The sequence below is a fragment of the Amphiura filiformis genome, chromosome 18, assembly GCF_039555335.1.
Source record: "Amphiura filiformis chromosome 18, Afil_fr2py, whole genome shotgun sequence".
NCBI classification, from domain to species: domain Eukaryota; kingdom Metazoa; phylum Echinodermata; class Ophiuroidea; order Amphilepidida; family Amphiuridae; genus Amphiura; species Amphiura filiformis.
Window position 1 is genome coordinate 10789931 of NC_092645.1, and position 20435 is coordinate 10810365.

Consider the following 20435-nt stretch of genomic DNA (forward strand, 5'->3'; position numbering starts at 1 on the left):
TCATTTTAAAAGATCGTATATTATGGCTTTAAATAGCTTTTAACTACTTTTTACTAACATAATCAGCCTTTTTGACCCACTCCCCACAAAAAATGGACTTTCATTTATGACTTCATCAAACTTTTATATGTCTCAAACTTCTATACAAAATTCTCTGCTGTCATCCATCTGAACCTGTAGCTGAACCCCTTTTTCATTTTCGCTTTGCTCTGGGGTCCTTGCAGCCTCTGGGCCCATAGACTTCGTCCACTGTCCACCCGCTTGCTACGCCCCTGCATAATGTAAACGTATGAAAAGCACAATTTCTATCAAGAAATTATTTATAACCATTTCCCGACGCACCTCATTAACATTTAGTCCGTGCGGTTTATGACCTTCCAGGTCACTCTTGGAAATTCGAAAAAAATATTCCATATTAAATGTCAAGTCTGTAGTGTGACTTTAAAATGACCAGAAAACTAATGTCACTGATAATATGTTATAAAAATAGCAATTTAAGAATAACCAACTTAAAAAAAATTGATCGAAATCGTATATTTGCTATGATGGTCAATTCCTATTATGTTTATGCATTGACATGCACTAGCGGTGAACCAAGCAAAAGGACAATATTTTTTTCATGGCACGAAGGTGCAAATTATTCCAAACTTTTGTCCATGGTTGTATCACAAAACCAACCCCTATTAAAAAAAACCACTTTGACACCCACCTATGCACAAACATATTATAGTCTGTGTATCTTTTCCGAGTCGGTTATTTAGATATTGTTTTTTATTGTATCACTAAATGTAATGATGAGAAGTGTACAAAAGTATATATTTTTAGAAAATGATGCAAGGAATCCAACACGCGTAATAGATTCCTGCAAAAAATAATGTTTGAGAAAATCCTAGAATTTGATTTTACTTTACTGACTCGAGGATACGGACTATACACATGTCCATTCAAGAGCACAAATATCTTTCACTGTGAAGGCTCAAAGCCACAAAAGCACACCAAAAAACAGGTATACAATGAACCTACTAAAGCGTTAATTGTCAGGTCAATGATTTCGTATTAATATATATATATGCCATACATTAACTTACAATTATGCATACGAAATAGCATGTGTACTTGTATATGAACAGATGGTATTTAATCACATATTATTACAGATTTGTATTTTATAGCAATTGTGTGTATATTATGTTAACATTATACGCGGATTGTACTGTGTTGTTGTTTTAGGTTTGTGTTGTTATTTTTAGTGTGTGTCATATCTATTGACGATGGTGTATAGGACGGTACCACGGTTGGGGTTGGTGGTTTGTGTGGCTGGTTTCATAGGTATATTTACCGTTTACAAACTCTGCACTTCCATCGAGAGTGAGTTCGTAGAAACCTATAAGGCTTACAAGCGGCCTGGATCATATCGGTAAGGATAATAAATTGTATTTATCATTATTACGATAATAAACCTTTAAAGGCTTATAATATGAAATTGGTTATTTTTCTTCAAACCTGATTTTTTGTCATATTTGTAATATTTACACATGTCCCAACAAATTTGTTGTGTTTGTAGATTAACAGAGCAAAGTTCGACATAAAGTCATAATTCATGAATGTCCTCCTATATAAGGGGCTGTGCAATAATTATGAGGTCCCCAGGTGTAAAATTTCCGAACGGCCGCCAAAATCGCTTCCCCCCCTCTCGGCCTGCCAAAAATCGCTTCCCCCTATCGGCCCGCCAAAAAATCTATGCCCCCCCCCCCCTTTACACATGCCAAATTTTTGGGATCCCAATTTGCAAACATTATGGGCTAGATATATGTTGCGAGCCCAGCGAGCAGGAAAATTTGCATATTAAAGCGTTTCCTTTCACTTGTTATTTCCTTGTTATTTCGGCTCAAAATGGACAGAAACCCTTCCCAACAATAATTATTACTAGTATTGTTTCAGCATTTGAGTTAGAATAACAAATTTTAAATTTGAAGGAAAAAACAAACAAAAAACAGGTTCGCTGGTCAGAAAAAAGGGTTGGCTAGTCTGCCAAATATGGTAGCGCTGAACAAACCAAGATACAAACAATACAAGATGTATACATAAAATCTTAAAATTGCAAAAATACAATGATAAAAGGCAAATGTAATACACATATGAAATCTGAATTAAATAAGAAGACTCGAACAAGTTTTTAAGCTGCGTTTTGAATTCTGAAATCGTCACCGAGTCTCTGTCAATGATCGGCAGTCCATTCCAGATCTTTGGTTCCAATACATAGAAAGACCTTCCATATGCTGTATGGAAGCATTGTTATGTAACGCTGGTTTCAATCCCGATATCAATGACCGTGGATGATTAGGACACCGGGTCTGACTAAGAAGCAGAAGCCATACCAGACCAAATCTTGTATAATGTCTAAAAGCTCCATGATGTCTTCAACGGTAAGGTTGGTTCTATCACCTAGGGTGCGATCTTCCGTTAGCCGCCGTTTAATGATATCTAAGGTTTCACTAATGGGAGTGTTTGTGAACAGGGACACAACATCGTGGGAGATGAACTCCTCACCGTCGTCGATCAAAATCCCTACTAAATCTTCCGCGAGATCTTTTGAGTTCATGACTTGGTGTTCAGATTGTCCTACAATGCCACCAACGTCGAGTTCCAACAGGAAACAGACGAGGAGTGTGAGAGTTGATCAGTCAATTTGAGAAAGTACTACGGTGTAGTACGAAACGTCATTGAGGTATGTTTAAGATCTTTATACCGAAAATACATTTGGATTTGTACAAAAGAACATTTGCAAAATATGAATTATGAACAATCCTGATGAATTTATTTACGGACATTATTCTTTGGCCTGAATTGTCAAAAAATAGCAGGAAAGAACAAAAAATGTCTCGTTTTGCCTTATATGATCAAAAACAGCTCCAAGATCACGAACCTCCTTTGATGGAGAGTAGTATTTTCCGATAGAAGATTGCGGAACATTTCTGGCATAGAATGCAGAACCTTTTTGGCTTTTCTGGCATGCTTCATGAGACATGAAACACTTTAGTCAGTCTTAGTTTCATTCAGAAGAAGTTTGTTTTAAGTCAACCACTACCTAATGCCACAGGAGTAGCCTACCAGTTTAGATTGTGCGATCTGAAGGCTTGATTATACATACAGTTTCGTGTTATCAACATAGGTTATGTTGCAAGGATTATGACTTTTGATGAAATCCTCAATAGTGGCAGTGTAAATAACAAACATTTCAGGACCCACAATTGATCCTTGTGATATACGCCCCAGTCAGAAATTGAGTAATAACTGACTGCTGCCTGTTGTCAAGGTAAGAAGTGAACTACGGTATATCATATCACTAGATTTCTTGATGAACAATACTTTCGTGTGAGCAATCTCAACCTGTACAGTCGTTTGTTACACATAGAATCGGAAAAGGCAATCAGATTTGATTCTATGGAGTGGAGCCATGAACCAAGAACTTTGCGCACGTTTTCATCGACGAACCCACAGAACTGATTGGCAAATCCTTCTTGGAGTCGCAAGAAGGTAGCAGCTAGTTGAGATGTCAGCCATTTGCGTTCGGCTCAGCTCTTTCTGTATTTTTGTATTATACCATGGTGATTTGGGTTTCAAAGAGATAACGTCTTTTCGTAGGGACGTGGGCATCATGCGGCTTGCCAAGGACATGATTGTAAGACAGGACATTCTAATGCATCTAATTAACATCACTATTCTTGCTGGCATATACAAAGACGTAGCGTCAATGAGATAACCAGTCTTTTTGCAGGGACATGGTCATCATGAATACCAAAGACGTGATTGTAACACACAGGACCATCTATTTAACATCACTATTCTTGCTGAGATATACAAAGACGCAGTTTCAAGGAGACGTGATCAAGGAGTTTCAGGGACGTGATCATCATACGGCTTACCAAGGACAGGACCATCCATATAATTAACATCACTATTCTTGCTGGCATATACAAAGACGCAGCTATTACTTTGCAGACGATATTCATATTGATATCACACAATATTTCCTTGACTTCAAGGAAGTATCATCAGGGCGCGAGATGCGAACATCACATATCGCAGCTGCATGATCGGATGAAAGACACACTGGTATTACACATTTCTGAGGGGCCGTAAAATCAGCTGATTTTAAGGTAACTGTCAGGCACATCCATTTGAATATTGATGTCACCAGCGATGATCAGATGATCTGTGCATGGCCCGGGGTGCATGGAGACATTGATCTTTTCCTGAAGACGGAAGAAGTCAGTAAAAATTGTCTTGTCGGAGAAGCGGGTCCAGGTTAATGGTGTGCAATTGATAGCATCCTTTAGGCAATTTGAAATTAAGAGCTAAAACATTCAAATGACGCAAACATATCTGGTGTATTATTTGCTTCAAAGAATCTTCGAAGAAGTTACCTAATACCGTATCCGGCTTATACAACTCTTGGGAACTGGTGAATCTGATAGTCTGGAAGAGTATTAGTGATGTCTGCAAGAACATGATGATATCGTTCACAACCGCGCAACCATGTTTCTGTTATTAGAAGAGAATCAATGTTCTGATTAATAACTAAATCTCAAACATCAGTGGTTTATTCATTATAGATTGAGCGTTTCACGTATATATAGCAATACGGCTTTTAAGAATGACTCGATCCCGGGTTTTTCCACGAGGAACATTCTTGGAAAGATCAACCAGTTTAAAGAAACGAGTCACATGAACAGATGGGGTTTCAGGTTATTGTTGAACAAGATCAAAATTACGAATAGTAATAATTCGGACAGAAATTGGTTTGAAATAAGTGAACCTCAACTAAAACATTCACAGTACCAGTACAACGCTCAGGAATTGGGTGGCGTAAGGTATTAAAGTAGAGGCACAGTTACGCATCAGGCACCTTCCACCACGATGATCCTCCCGATGTCAAACCTAATTTCATGATCAATATTTCATCACACGCAATCATTCAATAAACAAACAATAATGTGGTTACAAAGAGTACAAAAGGATATAAAAAAATGTGACGAGATCAACAAACACGGTCAACAGATGTAGTTGTAAATAAATTTAAAAAAAAGATTACACATAACAAACTGACCAGCAAAAAAGACAAAAAAAAATGTGTAGGCAAATCCAGCAGATGTGAACACAGCAACAGCTGCAGAATATGCCGATTTGTGCTGCGACGTGAAAAGTGTTGCCAAGGCGTTGCTCAACACAGGAAAAACATAATTAAAACTCGAAGCAAAATCCTCCCATATAAAAATGCTATATCTGCTCAGCTGTATTGTCTACTTGCAAATTAAATGCGGTATGCAACTATAACTTTAGTTGCAGGTACGTATCGAACTTTGTCAGTAGATACGTAATACACTCGTCTTCCTAGCAAAGCGTCTAATCTATTAGGTACAGCATTTAGTACAATTCTACAGCAATATCGATACCCCAATGGGTATGGGTGGCTCTTTCTTTTGTACCCTTAATTAATAAAATCGACGCAGAGTGCTATTTTGTCCTATGTTTGATTAAAACCTATAGCACTGTGTACATATTCATTTCTATGCTCGATACACTGTATTACATTTACAGAGCCATCGGTACCTATCGGAGGACCGATTGCCTTGAAGTAGACGGATTCTAAATATATTTTTAAAAATTATTCATATTTCCTGATACAGGGGTATTGCTGGTGCGGATATTTACGCAGACTACAAAGTAAGTATAATAACCAACTCGGAATGGCTCCCTGCGTAACGCTAGGGTAACCCTGCTGTTTTGGGTTTTCACAGTGGTGAATTGAACCAAATAGTATACCCCTCCCGATAATTAGTACTAGTATTATTTCAGCATTTTGAGTATACAATAACAAATTTGAAAGAAGTCGTATATTAAGGTGATTCATTTATTCATTTAGGTGTAACAACGTGTGTTTCCGTATGCCGAATGAAAAACCTTCCTGTGTTTGGTAGGTATAACATCCTCCAAATGAAAATCCTTTATGTGTTTGATAGGTACAACCTTTGTAGGACGAGATTTAAAGGTTACAAGTACAGGAGTGGCACCGTTCAGAACATACTATTCTGTTTTTGAGAGAAAAAACACTAAGTGTCATACGTAATTCTTACTCTTTTTTACCATTGATAAACACATAATGGTAATCTCTGCAGATCTTAGCATCGTTTTATGTCATACTGCAGTTACTGTCCGTTTTCCTATACACAATACACAGTGCTCTCACCATATGACGCGTGACCTCTACAAACAGTGTATGTTATAGGTATATGGGCATTGCCTAGTTAACATCACTGTGTGAAAAATAACCAGCTAATATTTAAACTATTCTCCAAACTTCTAGCAAATATATTTCTCTAACATGACCTAAAATTACAGCTAGGTTAGATGTTCAGAAGGGGTCGCACTTTCGTAGAATATGAGTGAGGGCAAAGCATAGCTAGCTCATAGCTAGCCAACTCCCCGTGTTAATTGAATGGAGATTTGACCGAAAATATTGAGCTATATTGGTAAATGACCGCTCCGTTCTGAAGGATGCCACAAAAAAAAAACGGTACAAGCTACATTTAAACTATTCTATGAAATTTTAGAAAATATAGTTTTGTAACATGTCCTAAATTTTTAGCTAATTTAGGTGTTTGGAGAGGGTCGCACTTTTGTGTTTTAGGAAGGATATGTAAACGACAGATAACACCAAAAATATGAAGAAATTATTTCCAAACCGTGTTAAGTCAACAATCATTATGTTGCTCATTTTCAAGAATGCTGGTTTACAAAAAGCAGGCCATTGTCTCATTTCGTGAACAAAGGTACACATACCATTGTTTCCTTGCGTTTCCTTTATAATCGGTTACCCAACTGAAGCTATAACACCAGCTTTATTGCGATATCGCACATGAAAACAGACACATGTGCACAACCAGAGAAGATCCGATTTAATCAGTTGAGCTGTTTCAATGAGTGTTATCTTGGTTTAATAGCTTTTAATGGGGTTTAAGTCCTGCAAAGGTCGAGATGAATTCTACTGTAGACATGACTGCATCATGTAAGTTCGCAAGTGTATCAGTAGCACCGTAATATAGACATTGGTAATATAGCACACAACCTGTAAGGGATCAGTGCCGTAATTCTTACTCATTCTTTTTTAAATTGACAAACACAGAATGGTACTCCCTGCAGATCGGTGACAGACATCGTCTTCTTAAAGATTCACAAATGTAGCAGTACCACCGTGCAGAACCTGCTGCTCCGTTTTGGCGAGAAACATGATCTAACCTTCGTACTTCCACCACATGCTAATTACCTCGGAGACCCACAGAACACATCGTTTGACAGAAAGTACATGATAGAATATCCAGATGTGAAGTACAACATACTGTGTCACCACACAAGATTCAACGAAGAAAGTAAGCTTTGGGGAATTTCAATTTCCCGTGTTGTCTATCATTCCTATAAAACAGGTATAATAATCTCAGCAATCTGATTGGTTTATCCTCGTATCTGAGCCGTGATCACAGAATTAAAACCATTTACTTCTGTGGGCGTGATATACCACGTAATAGATACGGGCGTGTTATGTGTGCCGGCTATGCACAATAACACACGTATCGCAGCGGTGAGCACGCGTACCAGGGCGGTATTGCATGCATGAGAACTCAGTGGATTCGCCAACTTCAGGCATGGGGGCGAAATTGATTTTAAAAAATGGTCTCAAAACTGGACGTAAATCACATCAAAACAGAATAATGTAGTGTTGATCTGCTTAAGAATGAGAACAAAGTAGTGATTTGATCCGTGTATCTATCACCTGCTATAACATGGCAGAGACCATTATTTTCACGTGGAACAATTTAACTCGGAGTTCCGTCTCGTAGTTCCACTTAAAATTATTGTATATACCGTTATATATTAGGCGATACATACACGGCTGGGTCTCATAACAAACTATTATTCTCTTAACTCCCGGGCTTAACTCTATGTCCATTCCATTTGATGCAAAGTGTATTCCCGCTTCACTTGTTCGGTATCGGTGGCTAAATATGCTATTCCAGTTGAAATCTATATATACACAGCCCCGCCCACTTTTGAAATTCTGTCACCCAACGATATCCCTAGTTTTATATCCCAACATTGAAGGCAACAAAACGTAATGAATAAAACCCAAATGATGTTTTGCTAATACTTTTTTACACCTGTTTTTACAGATATCGTTAACTTGATGCCGTCAGATAGTGTATATATCACAATTCTCCGAGATCCCGTCACGATGTATGAATCGCTCTTCACATATGCCGGCTTTGCTCAATATTCTAAAATCTTTGGAGGTGATCCTGTTACGAATTTGGCTCAGTATTTTAACCGCTCTGTAGAATACTCCAATCACTTGTTACGATCAGCCCGCCCCATTTCATAAAAGGGCACATAAAGAACCCAATGTTATATGATTTTGGATTGCCAGCTGCTTTTAGTGATAATCAGGACTATATTGATGCAATGATTCAAATGATTGATAGACGATTTGATCTTGTGATGATGACAGACTACATACATGAAAGCTTGATCCTGTTAAAAGAACGGTTATGTTGGACTTTAGATGATACTGTTTTCTTTCATTTGAACTCGCGGACAAAATCGACTAGAGCGTCCAAAATAGGACCTGATTTGGCGGATAAGATCAGAGCATGGAACTCCGGTGATGTTAAACTTTATAATCATTTTAACCGAACATTTTGGCGAAAAGTGGAGGAATATGGATTGGAACGGATGGAAAAAAGTGTTACCATATTGAAAGAATATAACAAATATTTATATAATCGATGTATCGATGACGTCATAAATGACCCTAACGTTTGGCATCCCCTAAATGTTCAGGTTAATACACTGAAAGTAAAGGAAACAATGGAAAATGATGCAATGTGTGTTGCTATGGCAAGACCAGAATTAAACTACACAGATGGTCTTCGGGTGAAACAGTCACAGAAATACAAAAAATTCTGGTTCTGATGGCGTGAATATTAAAAACATTGTGATATTTTGAAGTTAGAGAAGTCTTGAAGTCTTGTTGTGAATGGAAGTATACGTTAACTTGGCCTAGTATTCAAACAATTTATCTTGTTGGTGTTCCTGACTATAGGTTAAACTATCCTGAAGTTTATAGTTATATCCTTTACCCTTACCTTTACTGATCAATAATACGTCTAGCCCTGTTCTGTTGTTTCATTGATGAAGTCTGATGAACTGACATTGGTGAAACTGAAATCGATACAGGTGCATTATACTAAAGACTAAGGCTGTCAACGTCCCGGGTCAACGTATGGGAATTCGGTGAGAAAATGTACAAAATAAGAGTATAATTGAGTTAGAGATTGACTATGGGTCATCGAGTGTACATTTTTTTTCAACATGATTTTTGGTGGAGAGTTAAACCCAGCCTACAAAAGCCTAGAGTAATAATGTGAGTTTGGTCCGTAGCACAAAACAAATTAGACCTGGTCTAACTATCTAGGTTAGACTTAGGGAGGGATCCCTTTAATCCTTACTCCTAAAAAGTCCAAATATTAAACTGCACCCATATAATATTAAGCTTCATGTATTTGCATTATATTTATTTATTTATTCTTTAACCTGGGACAAGCAATCAGTAACCAGCACTGTTCTCCCTTGCTGTCCAGGATACAACACAAACATAATTAAAATACACATAGAAGCATAAAATTATTACCATAATACACATACTAGCTACAAGAAAATAAAAATACATACGATAATTACATTTACCAACATGATGCATAAAAGAGTAAAAAATGATTAAAATTACCCCAAATAATTATGAAAGGGCATTCGCCCAAAAAAAGCATGGACTCACCCAGTGGTGAACAATTCGTCGGTCGCAACACATAGTGGCGTACGGTGAGTTTGGTCAATTTTATAAAATTTTGCCCAACGGTTTTAGATATCAAGTTCTTCAAGTATACCGAGTAAGAAAGCTCAACTATACTTAATTAATAAATAACGTTAATTAATCAATTGACTTATGTTAACAATCCCGTAAGAATCCAATATCTATTAATAGATTGTGGGTTTTGTGAGTATAAAAGATGAAAGCAGTTTAGTTTGCTCTTGGCATTTATTTGATATGAAGAGAGATTGTAGGCTCTGTATGTGTTGGTCGTCCTTGTGTTTGAAAACAGATACATTTGAACCAATTTGCATAGCCAATAATGTGCTATTAAAACGAATGAGATTTAATTTGAGAACAAGAAGGTGCTCCTCCTTCCCAAGGGATTAATATTCTTCTGTAAAAAAACCCAACAACAACACATCTGTCAATAAAGTGGATCAGTGCAGGTCCTGCAGGAAAAAAACCTGTTCTCTGGAGAAAGTGACATATCTGTGCGGATCAGTGCAAAAAAAAAAACTGTTTGCTCGAGTTTGATCAGCTCGTAATCGGCGGGAAATGTTAGGCTTTTACCATTACGCCGAAAAGTAGACCCACATTAAAAGTGATATAGTTGACCTGTCTGGTCTACATTTTGCGTGTTAAAGAAAGCAGACAAAATTATAGGATTTTAATTAATAATTTATGATACTTCTTGTGAGATATCACAAGACAATTCTCGAAATAAAACATATTGATATTAATCCGCTATGTCACAAGGCCCGTCGATTACGAGCTGATCAAACTATATGCAAGGATTTTATACGAGTGACTAAGGATATGCATCAGTCGTCAGAACATAGAGCGCAAACTTTATAATCAACAAGAAGAAAACTGCCGGATAGGTAGTAAACTTTTATTAGTGTGATTATATTGTTCATGTGTACTGTCATTACCAATTATAATCTACTTTAAATATTCAGATATTGTTAACTTAATCAAACAGTGTATTAATGTTGAGAATCGTGTAAATTTGGATAAAAGGTGAATCCGCGTTCTCTCTCCCTCACACACACTCCTGAATATCTCATATGCTGCTTCATTCTCAAGAAAAGTGGCGATGCGTTCTGCAAGTTTGCATAAAATCGGGCAACCAGCATATTTAGCATATTTTCGAAAAATCGGGTACGCTGATTTTAAATATGTTGCCCATCAAACTGTATTCTAGCACTTGCCTGCCCAATATTTAACATCCAGAGTCAATCAACATCGCCGTTCTAATCACCATTGGATTTGCACGCGAGCATTATGATATTAATCTTGAAAACAACTCCACAAACGATTCCAGGTGATATAAAATAAGACAATGGATCTACTAGAATCGTAAACATAGTTTCTGTTTGTATTACACGGGCTTTGGATGTAGACATTTGGCCATGATGTACTGCGTATTTTGGCCTCTCCCCAGCATCCGTCGGAGGCGCATCGTATTGTGAATCGACCGAATTTATACTTTCAAACATTTCAAATTAGTCTTCTGTTTTCATGGGTCCCCAGGATGTAACGCGCGTACGACATATAGTGAAAACGTTAAATGGTACATAAGGTCGATTTGGTTGTTGTACATGGGTCAAAAGTCGGGACATTTCAGAAAAAAATAATTTGTATTATCTACGATGTCTGGTTTAATATGTTATACAGCAAAGTTGAAAAGGTATGATTCAACGAACAGTTTTATCGTCTATACCCTCTGAGCTTCACATCACAGATAGTGCAAACTATTTATTTCAAGAATCTCTTGCAGCTTGACAAACGATTTGTTTCTATTTCTACAAAAGCAAGGACAGAGGCGGAATGACGAAGGGAAGCAGGTATGGAGTTCCATAGTCGGGGGGCTGCAGCGTAGAAGGCCTTGTCACCGTCGTTTCTGTAGGTTCGTGGATTGCGTAAAAGGAGACTGTCATCACTGGAACGCAAGTTTGGCCTACCGCATGAATATCTCTGAAGAAATTCAGCGAGGTAAGGTGGAATGAGGCCGTGGACTCCTTTGAAGGTGATAAGCAAGATTTTGAACTTGATTCGCTGTTCAATTGGCAGCCAATGAAGATGTTTGAGTAGCGGTGCTGATGGATGCAGTCTTTCGGCTCTAAAAACAATTCTTGCGGCCATTTTAACTTAACCCCTGTGCAACATGCAAATCAACCTTAGACCTAGTGAGCATATTGGTAACTACATGTCCTACCCGCTTAAATGTTACATTTTTTTTTATTCTCAAGCTCCTTTGTATATCGGATCGAATTGTATGTAACGTCCAAGGAAAGATAGAGAGGACAACGTACACACCCCCACTCACCCCCTCTACACTCCCACACACACCACGCCTTTTGTCCAAAATGAAATTGATACAGGTCATGATCAAATGAAGAAATATGATGAAGTTATGAAAACGACAGAGTGCCGAATAAAAGTTTACTACAAGCCGCCCCTATTCGCCGATCGCATGGTCATCTCAAAACGAAATTCTATCCACAAATTGCGTATGCGTACGCACGCCTGTCAAACACGTGCTTTAATTGCCGCGCACACTTATAGAAAAGCACGAGAAACAAAAATGTACTTTATGCGCATGCGTTTGCAGAGAGGACCTCGTTTTGGCAGCAAGATGGCGGATCCGTGTAAAGGGTGAATTTAACACTTGAAGTACTTCAAGCGATTCGCCGAGCATGCATATGAGTATAGCAATTAAGCTTTAGTATTGTTGTATTCTGTCAATAAAGGCTGATGTTACTGATCTTTTAGTGGTGAAAGGGTTATACTTTGCTTCTATACGGCAATATTCCATGATCACAACGATATCAGTCAGCTTGATAATTCTAATTCAATAAAAGGTCCTTTCTGTAAATTTGTTCACCAAATGCGTTGTAGAAGAGATGAGAAATCAGACTTCCTTGTCGTATTCCTTTTTCAAATCGGTTCAGTTCATTGTCAGTTCTCTGATTTTACACCCGTACTACACCGCGTGTGCTCCACCAATACATTTCTCAAATCGGAACGATTCCGTTCTCTGATTTTGCACTCGTACTACAACGGTTAATTGTTTCATCATACACGCTCTTAACCAAAACAAATAAGATGTAGCGGTATACCAAACTTCTTGAGCACTGTCCATATGGCATCATGAAAGACTGAATCGAACGCTTTGGAGTAGTTAACAAAAAGGAGCCACAAATTCCTCTTCCGTTATGTTCCTTCACCATTTGTGAATGATTTTCCTGAAAGTTAAGATGTTATCTGCTGTCGCGTTTCCTGATATGAAACCGAATTGTTCCCATGTGGCTCAATATACCCACGAATAATCTCAAGTATGATTATGGACACATTTTAACATAAACGAGGTAAGTTTCTTTATATGTCGGAAATGGGATGGCATGCGAGAATGAATGGTAACACACGATAGTAAACGAGGCAACCCGGGTTGTGCAAAAGCTCGTCTCATATATTCAAAGTATGTTGCAGGCACAAAGTGGTCCAATATAAAACTTACGTGCATAAGGGTGTCATCTGCACGCATAAGTTAGTCGCGCATACAACTCGTGTTTTGAAATGTACCACTGCCGTTTTCCATGATTTTCTCCGCCATTTCTTTGAAGGCTTCTTGCATAGGCCTAAAAACTGCTTTACCATGTCGGGATACAAGGTGCGTTATAGGCCCATCTTTACTATTTTTTGTCTTGAGTCGTGGACACCCTGAATAAAACTTTTGCTCATTTGCTGCGTGTATAATGTGGTATTTTTTGTTATTAGTGTTGTTTTCCGCTGTTATAAACATTTGTTACTTTATGTCAAATCAAGCGGTTCATTTATAACACTTTTATATAGCCTGCAAAAAACAACATACCAGTTTCGGTATCACCATCTTGCAATTTAAATACATTTGAACATTGATATAGGTATTAAAGTTGGCTGCATATCATTTTCACTCAACAAGCATTTTAAAGGCGACTTGTTATTAGGGTATTTCCTTTCGCATTGCCTACGTTATTAGGTTCCATCACTATATCTTTTGTACTCTGTCTCTTGCGATTACGCATCTCCGTAGCAAATGTATATAGGTATGGATTCAGTGCTGCATTTAATGGCAAGACCAAAGCGACGATCCATCCATAATTGTGCCTTATTTTAGTATCATCTATAGCCTCACTTTGTACTAATATTCCTAATATAATGACCGGCATCCAACAGAAGAAATCAGTCAATACAATAACAGCCATTCGTGCAGCAAGCTTTAACTCTTGATTTCGATCTTTCTTCCTTTGGAAATTTTTACTCGGCAGTTTTGTCGCAACTATGATCCCTATGGCAACATAGCATCCAAGAACAAAGAAGAAAGCGACACAGTTTAACCCCAGGTTTATCGCAATTGAAAACTGCCATGTGTCACCAGACTCTACTATCTCATATGTTGTCAAATTGACCTTCTCACCGGCAGTTCCAACTAATCCCGATTTCTCACTTTGATAAACTGTTCTATACACTTTATTGCTGACTAGCGGCAGTCCAACGCATACATTAGCAAGGCCATATGTGGTGGTTGTTTCTTGTAGTATAATTGCAATAATACCAAGTGATACCACGACAATCCATACAAAAGTACTTGCATGACGGGCTGTCTGTGATGTCATTCGCTTCTTTCCGTGAGGTAATCCAACGCAAAGTACACGATCTAAACTGATTAACACAACAAAAAGCACAGAAGCCTCACTTGATAAGAAAGATATTAACCCTGCCAATTTGCAGAAACCACTACTCGTCCATTCTTTTGCATATAACACAAATTCTTTCCCATAATGCAAATCAGCAATTGCTATAATCATCATATAAAATCCCATAAGAAGATCAGAAACCGCCAAATTTAAAATCAAAATTGATTGCGTTTGATTCCTGACATTTTTCTCCCTACATCGTAGCACAATCACGTAAGTATTTCCACAAAGTGCACATATACTAAATATCCACAGTAAGGTTCTCTCGGCATAAGTTGGCATTAAGTGCTTATCACAGTTGTCGAACAACGGCGGAATGGTTTCACGATTGCATGTTGTTTCTGGGTTTGGTAAAAGGCAACAAATCCGGTGATCGTCTGTATTTCTGTTGAGATTATTGTAAAAAGTTAAAAATAATTGAAATAATTGTCAATGGTGTGTATTCTCATAGCTATAGTTAGGTTTACATATAGCTAGGTTATTTTCTAAAGTTTTCATCCCAATTTTGGAAAAAAAATTTGAATCGCAGTATCAGAAAAGTTAAGACCATCTTTGAATATCTGTAAACTGTTATCATGGTTGTAAGCATATGAAATGTTGCCCATTTGGACGCATATTATACTCAATACTCAATTATGTAACAAAAATTACGATGATATAAGAATAAATCAAGATCATCTGGTCACAACGACAACTCTTTAATATCAAAGCCTTTCAATTAACTCTTAACATTTTGGGATCATCATCCAACGACAGTTAAAAACAATATTATTTTATTATTAATTTTTATCATTCATTTTTGCAGATGTACTTACAGAATCTGAAGATTATTAAGATCATGAAAGCTATTGAGGGCCATCTTTGATCCTTTCCAATATTGCTCTTGACGATTTAAAAATCTGGAGAAATGAACAAAGGAATTGTTATTAGCGCAATGCTTAGATCTGAAGCATTGGGAAACATCAGAGGACTTTTTGACTTTCATAGATAAATAGGCCACTTCGGAACAAATCTTGACAATAAAAGATTGAGAACAACAGCTATACAGATATACAGTATGTATGCTTATTATTTTTGTACAGGTGAAAAAATGTCAAATGGAGTCATCCACTCTAACTCATTTGAAAACACACAAACCCCTTGTAGCAGATTAAGGTCATGACTTTCATAGAGTGTAAGGATTACAACTCTCGTAGCCCATTTTAATCGATCCGCTTCAACAAAACAGACATTTTAATATGCCAAAATATTTTTAAAACGCAAAAAAAAAAAAAAAAAAAAAAGGTAAAAAACATATAATTGTTATACTTTTGGAAATAGGAGTCAATGTGTCAAGTATGAACGGATTGCACCAGACTATAAAGGGACTGTCAAACGTTAAAATACATTTTCAATTAAAGAAATCCCAATGAGGACGACCTTTGACCTTTTTGACCCTACGTGGTGAAAGGTATTAATTATGATTTCTAAATCAGTTTTGCTTTACTATTAATAAAATAATGATCTAGAATATCACGTACTTTGTTTTATTCTTCATTAAATGGAAAGAATGTTTTTTTTTTTTTTTTCCTTAAAATTTCACGTGACCATGTAACATATGAAACTCAACGAGACCGTGCTTCATGGGCTATTCCAGATGAAATCCATACCCCCCCCCCCATGGCAGACATGATCTTGATCTCCCACACAGGGTGTGCATATTTCAACTGGAGTCAAACATTGCGGTAAACCCATTTGAATTCCTCACTCCCTGTATAGGAGATTAAGGTCATGTCTTCCAGCGGGTGTGTGGATTTTAATTGGAACAGCCCAATATCACGTATGCAAAGGATTAAGGGGGTGACACTTTGATCCGATATCCGATCAATCTCGTTACGATTGTTACATGATGGATTACGAAACAAAGAAAACAAACATACAATAAGAATTTTAATATATATTTAAATCATTTTTATGACGTTGTCTCAATAACACTAAAAAAGCATTTTTAACTGTTTACGAAATCTTTTTGAAGGCCGGTTTTCACACACACAACATTCCTGGTCACAGGTGCACTTACATAATTTGTATACTTCGAAGTCCATCAAACGCAAACGGCTCTATTGAAATCCAAGGGTTAAACTCTAACATTCTGGAACGAATGATAAAATTACTATTAAGAAACAGTGACATTTACGTAAGTAAAAATAATAGTTCTATTGCCATTCGAATCAAAATTAGATAATAAAATAAAATAAATAAATAAATGTAGACATTTATATAGCGCTTTATGCCGTAAACAGCCTCTAAGCGCTTTACATTTATTCCGCCGTCATTAGAATATGTCGGGACCACGTTTGCAGCCTACAAGTGGCGCAGGGTCCATCAGTACAACGACTGTGACTACCCCTAACAGCTTCCCATTGCACCTGGGTGGGGTGAGGCAAGCGAGGCAAAGCGCCTTGCCCAAGGGCGCAACACGGTGGTGGGACGGGGAATCGAACCCACGCACGTCGTGCAAGCTCTCAGATTATGAGTCCAAGGCCGTAACCACTGAGCCACCGTGCCCTCGTTGACACTACTTTACCATTTTATCTTTGTAACCTGACTAAATTTCTTTAAAAGGCCGTGAAAACATGTAACTTGAATAAAGACTAACCACTAAACTGAAGCCTATTTTGGACTTACAATACTTGTAGTTCTGCAAGCTTTAGGAATGTGTATTTTCCGATGGTAGACAGATTGTTCTTCGATAAGTCACTGTAATACAAAGAGATAAAAATCAACACAAAAGCAGATAACATTTCCTTGTACTATTATAATAATTGTGCACCGAATGTATAGCTATATATGTAGGTCTTTCCTATCCAGGTGGACGCAAAATAAGTACAATGTCGCTATGCATGACGTCATAATGTGAGCGTCTGGCAAAATTCTTAGGTCTAACCGCAAAGAATTATGAGATTTACCGAAAAGGTAAATTCTGGTTATTACAATCATGGATACCTATTGCGAGTTTCACCACCCCTGCCCTTTCCCCACGACCTGAACATTTTGTATCCCTATTAGCTTAAAGTTATTAATTATTTTAAACTGTTGTGATTTGGTAGCATCTTACGAATGGTAGTGAGCTTTGGCAAAAATTGCATTGCTCAATTCATAGCGAGCGTGTAGAAGAATTAAAATATCACAGATATACTTTTATAGGTTCTGCGGTTCTTGAGTTACGTTGTGAAGAGGGCTGAAACAACAACACTTTTGTAAAACGTACATAACTAATTAACAACAATAAATTAAGCAAGTTTGCAGAGTATACGATTTGTAGAATGAACTTTTGCAAAACATCAAGGTGTTAATTTTCAATAATATATTGATCTAGATAATGAAAATTGATTTTTAGGTTGCTTCGACCAACAATACCTCGTCTACCCTCAAGTCATTTGGGTGTATGGAATTCCCAATTCTATGATACTTACAGATATTGAAGATTGATCAGCCCATCTAATGCTCCTGGCTCAATGTAGGCAATTTGATTGTCTTCCATTGTCCTATATAGATTCAAGTTAATGATTTGTGTCAATTTCAAAGATTTTGTTTGAATCTATGAGATTATATATTATGTTCTGCTAGTAGTAACTACGTAATCTAGATTATTTTAATGCAAAAATTATGTTTTCATGGACCATAATTGGAAAGGTTTCTATACAAAAACGATTCTCTTATAAACCATCATGCGCACTGTTTCCACCTCGATACACCTGAGCACACATTTTCGTCCAAGAGCTCACAAGCAAGCAGTGAATTGTCTCCGCACAGTGTTTTATTACAATACACGGTTGAGTGCATAGCAGTGTAAGAGCTGCGGAGCTTCTAGCTGAAAAATGGGCCTCTTTGATTGGTTTTTGTCGAAACCTCAAGTGCTCCCTTTATCTAATCAGAATTTTCTTTATATCAAACGAAAGCTAACACTTCCCCCTAAAAACACTTTTCGTCACAAGGTCAACAGATAACGCAATGCAATGTTATATGAAGGCTAATGTGGAAAATCTGTTGAACACTACCTATCCAAGCACATTTTTTGATCAAAATGTAGGTTTTAAAAGTCAAAACCTCAAGTGTTCTAACAATATTTTTCAAATTTTATGTTATTAAATGAAAAAGCACGTCTTATATTGTCCATATACTAGCATCACTAAAATAAGCAGTGGCCAATTATCTTTAAATTGCAAATCTTGTGCAAAAAGTTACTATTTTCGCATGTTTTGTCATACGTTTGTAAATTCAATGAACTATGACTTTGCTAAAGAGCGCTTACAAATTGATATGAGATTAGTGAGATAACTACACTTCTGATTAAGGCGAGTGAGAACTTATTTTCAAGTTTAAGCCATTTAACTAAAAAACTACAATGCGTTGTAACCCACCACTTGAACAGGATTTAGCCAAAGGAAACAAAGACTAGAGCTACTTAAAGAATCTATAGAAATTGGTAGAAGATTATTATCCTCTTCAGCAATAGGGTTATTGATTGGTTTAAACGCTGTTAAATGAGAAACTTGTTGCACCAAATTGAGGTACCTATGAATACGACCTTCACATACATTTTACACTGTAACTCATAATACAATTTGCCGACTGAGGAGTGGATGCAATGTAAATATTATCCAATTTTTGGGGAATAAAACATTAGACTATTTTTCAGCCCATAATCCCTTCTATGCGCTTTTGGCAAATGACAAATTTTAAACAGTATCCTTAAAAGTAAAAGTACATAAAAGTATACTTGAGTGATCCTGCGTGCCCCATATAAGATCTCTCCAAAATTAAAAGTGCTCAAACGCGTTTTCCTTTACGATATTATGAATTATTCATATGATGGATTGGACTATAATTAAATATGACATGTGCCTATAAGCTGTTGTTGAAAATTGATTTATGCTCGGCTTGACCCAATTCAAGCCGTCGACTTGTTTTGATTACATATTTCCCTTAAGATATGACGATACATTTATTCCTTTGCAAGTAGGGTATGACGCGTATTAACTGTTTTATTACGATTTTGCATTTAGATTTCTGGTGATTCAACTCGTGAGCAATCGTCGATTATTGACAGTGAAAATTCACTCTTTTAGAGTGAATTTTCACACTCACAAAGAGTGACTCTAGGGACCAGTCCTTGAAGAGTGAAAATCACTCTTTGTAAAGAGTGAAAATATTTCACTCTCAAAAGAGTGCTTTCTCACTCTTAAAAAGACTGAAACCAACTCTCAAAAGAGTGGAAATGAAATGAAAAAGTGGTAATTCACTCTTAATTGAGTGAAAACTAATCAATCTTTTTAGAGTGAATTATATTACTCTCTTGTCACCCGAATAGGAGCCAATTTTACTCGATAAGAGTGAAAATCAGTTCACTCTTGACAGGGAGTGAAAATTTCACTCTTTTAGAGAGCAATGTTGTAGAAAGCGGTAGGATTTAACATTTAGAATCACAAAATGAATATTTTATGATTACCTTTTTTTTTTTTTGAAGTACTTACATAGATAGTAGTTTATCAGAACCATCAAATGTGCCATTTACAAGCCTGGTGAGATTGTTTCTGCTGAGTTTACTGGATAATTCACTCTTAATTGAGTGAAAACTAATCAATCTTTTTAGAGTGAATTATATTACTCTCTTGTCACCCGAATAGGAGCCAATTTTACTCGATAAGAGTGAAAATCAGTTCACTCTTGACAGGGAGTGAAAATTTCACTCTTTTAGAGAGCAATGTTGTAGAAAGCGGTAGGATTTA

At 37.0% G+C, this 20435-nt stretch overlaps 2 protein-coding genes across 2 annotated transcripts; one reads left to right on the forward strand and one right to left on the reverse strand.

Annotated features, from left to right (window-relative positions):
* The first annotated feature begins 1083 nt into the window (after nucleotides 1-1083).
* LOC140139838 (galactosylceramide sulfotransferase-like) lies at nucleotides 1084-8579 on the forward strand. The gene is made up of 4 exons (XM_072161585.1): nucleotides 1084-1417; nucleotides 5691-5727; nucleotides 7187-7430; nucleotides 8229-8579. Exons 1-4 carry the CDS (start codon nucleotides 1272-1274, stop codon nucleotides 8435-8437), a joined length of 636 nt encoding a protein of 211 aa, XP_072017686.1. The 5' UTR covers nucleotides 1084-1271; the 3' UTR covers nucleotides 8438-8579.
* A 1528-nt stretch (nucleotides 8580-10107) lies between these two features.
* Nucleotides 10108-20246, reverse strand: LOC140139839 (G-protein coupled receptor GRL101-like). The gene is made up of 6 exons (XM_072161586.1): nucleotides 20181-20246; nucleotides 18120-18191; nucleotides 17332-17403; nucleotides 16724-16795; nucleotides 15480-15563; nucleotides 10108-15049 (listed from the first exon to the last, which is right to left on the reverse strand). Coding segments are annotated over exons 1-6 (1458 nt in total). The 5' UTR covers nucleotides 20183-20246; the 3' UTR covers nucleotides 10108-13893.
* Nucleotides 20247-20435: the final 189 nt, after the last annotated feature.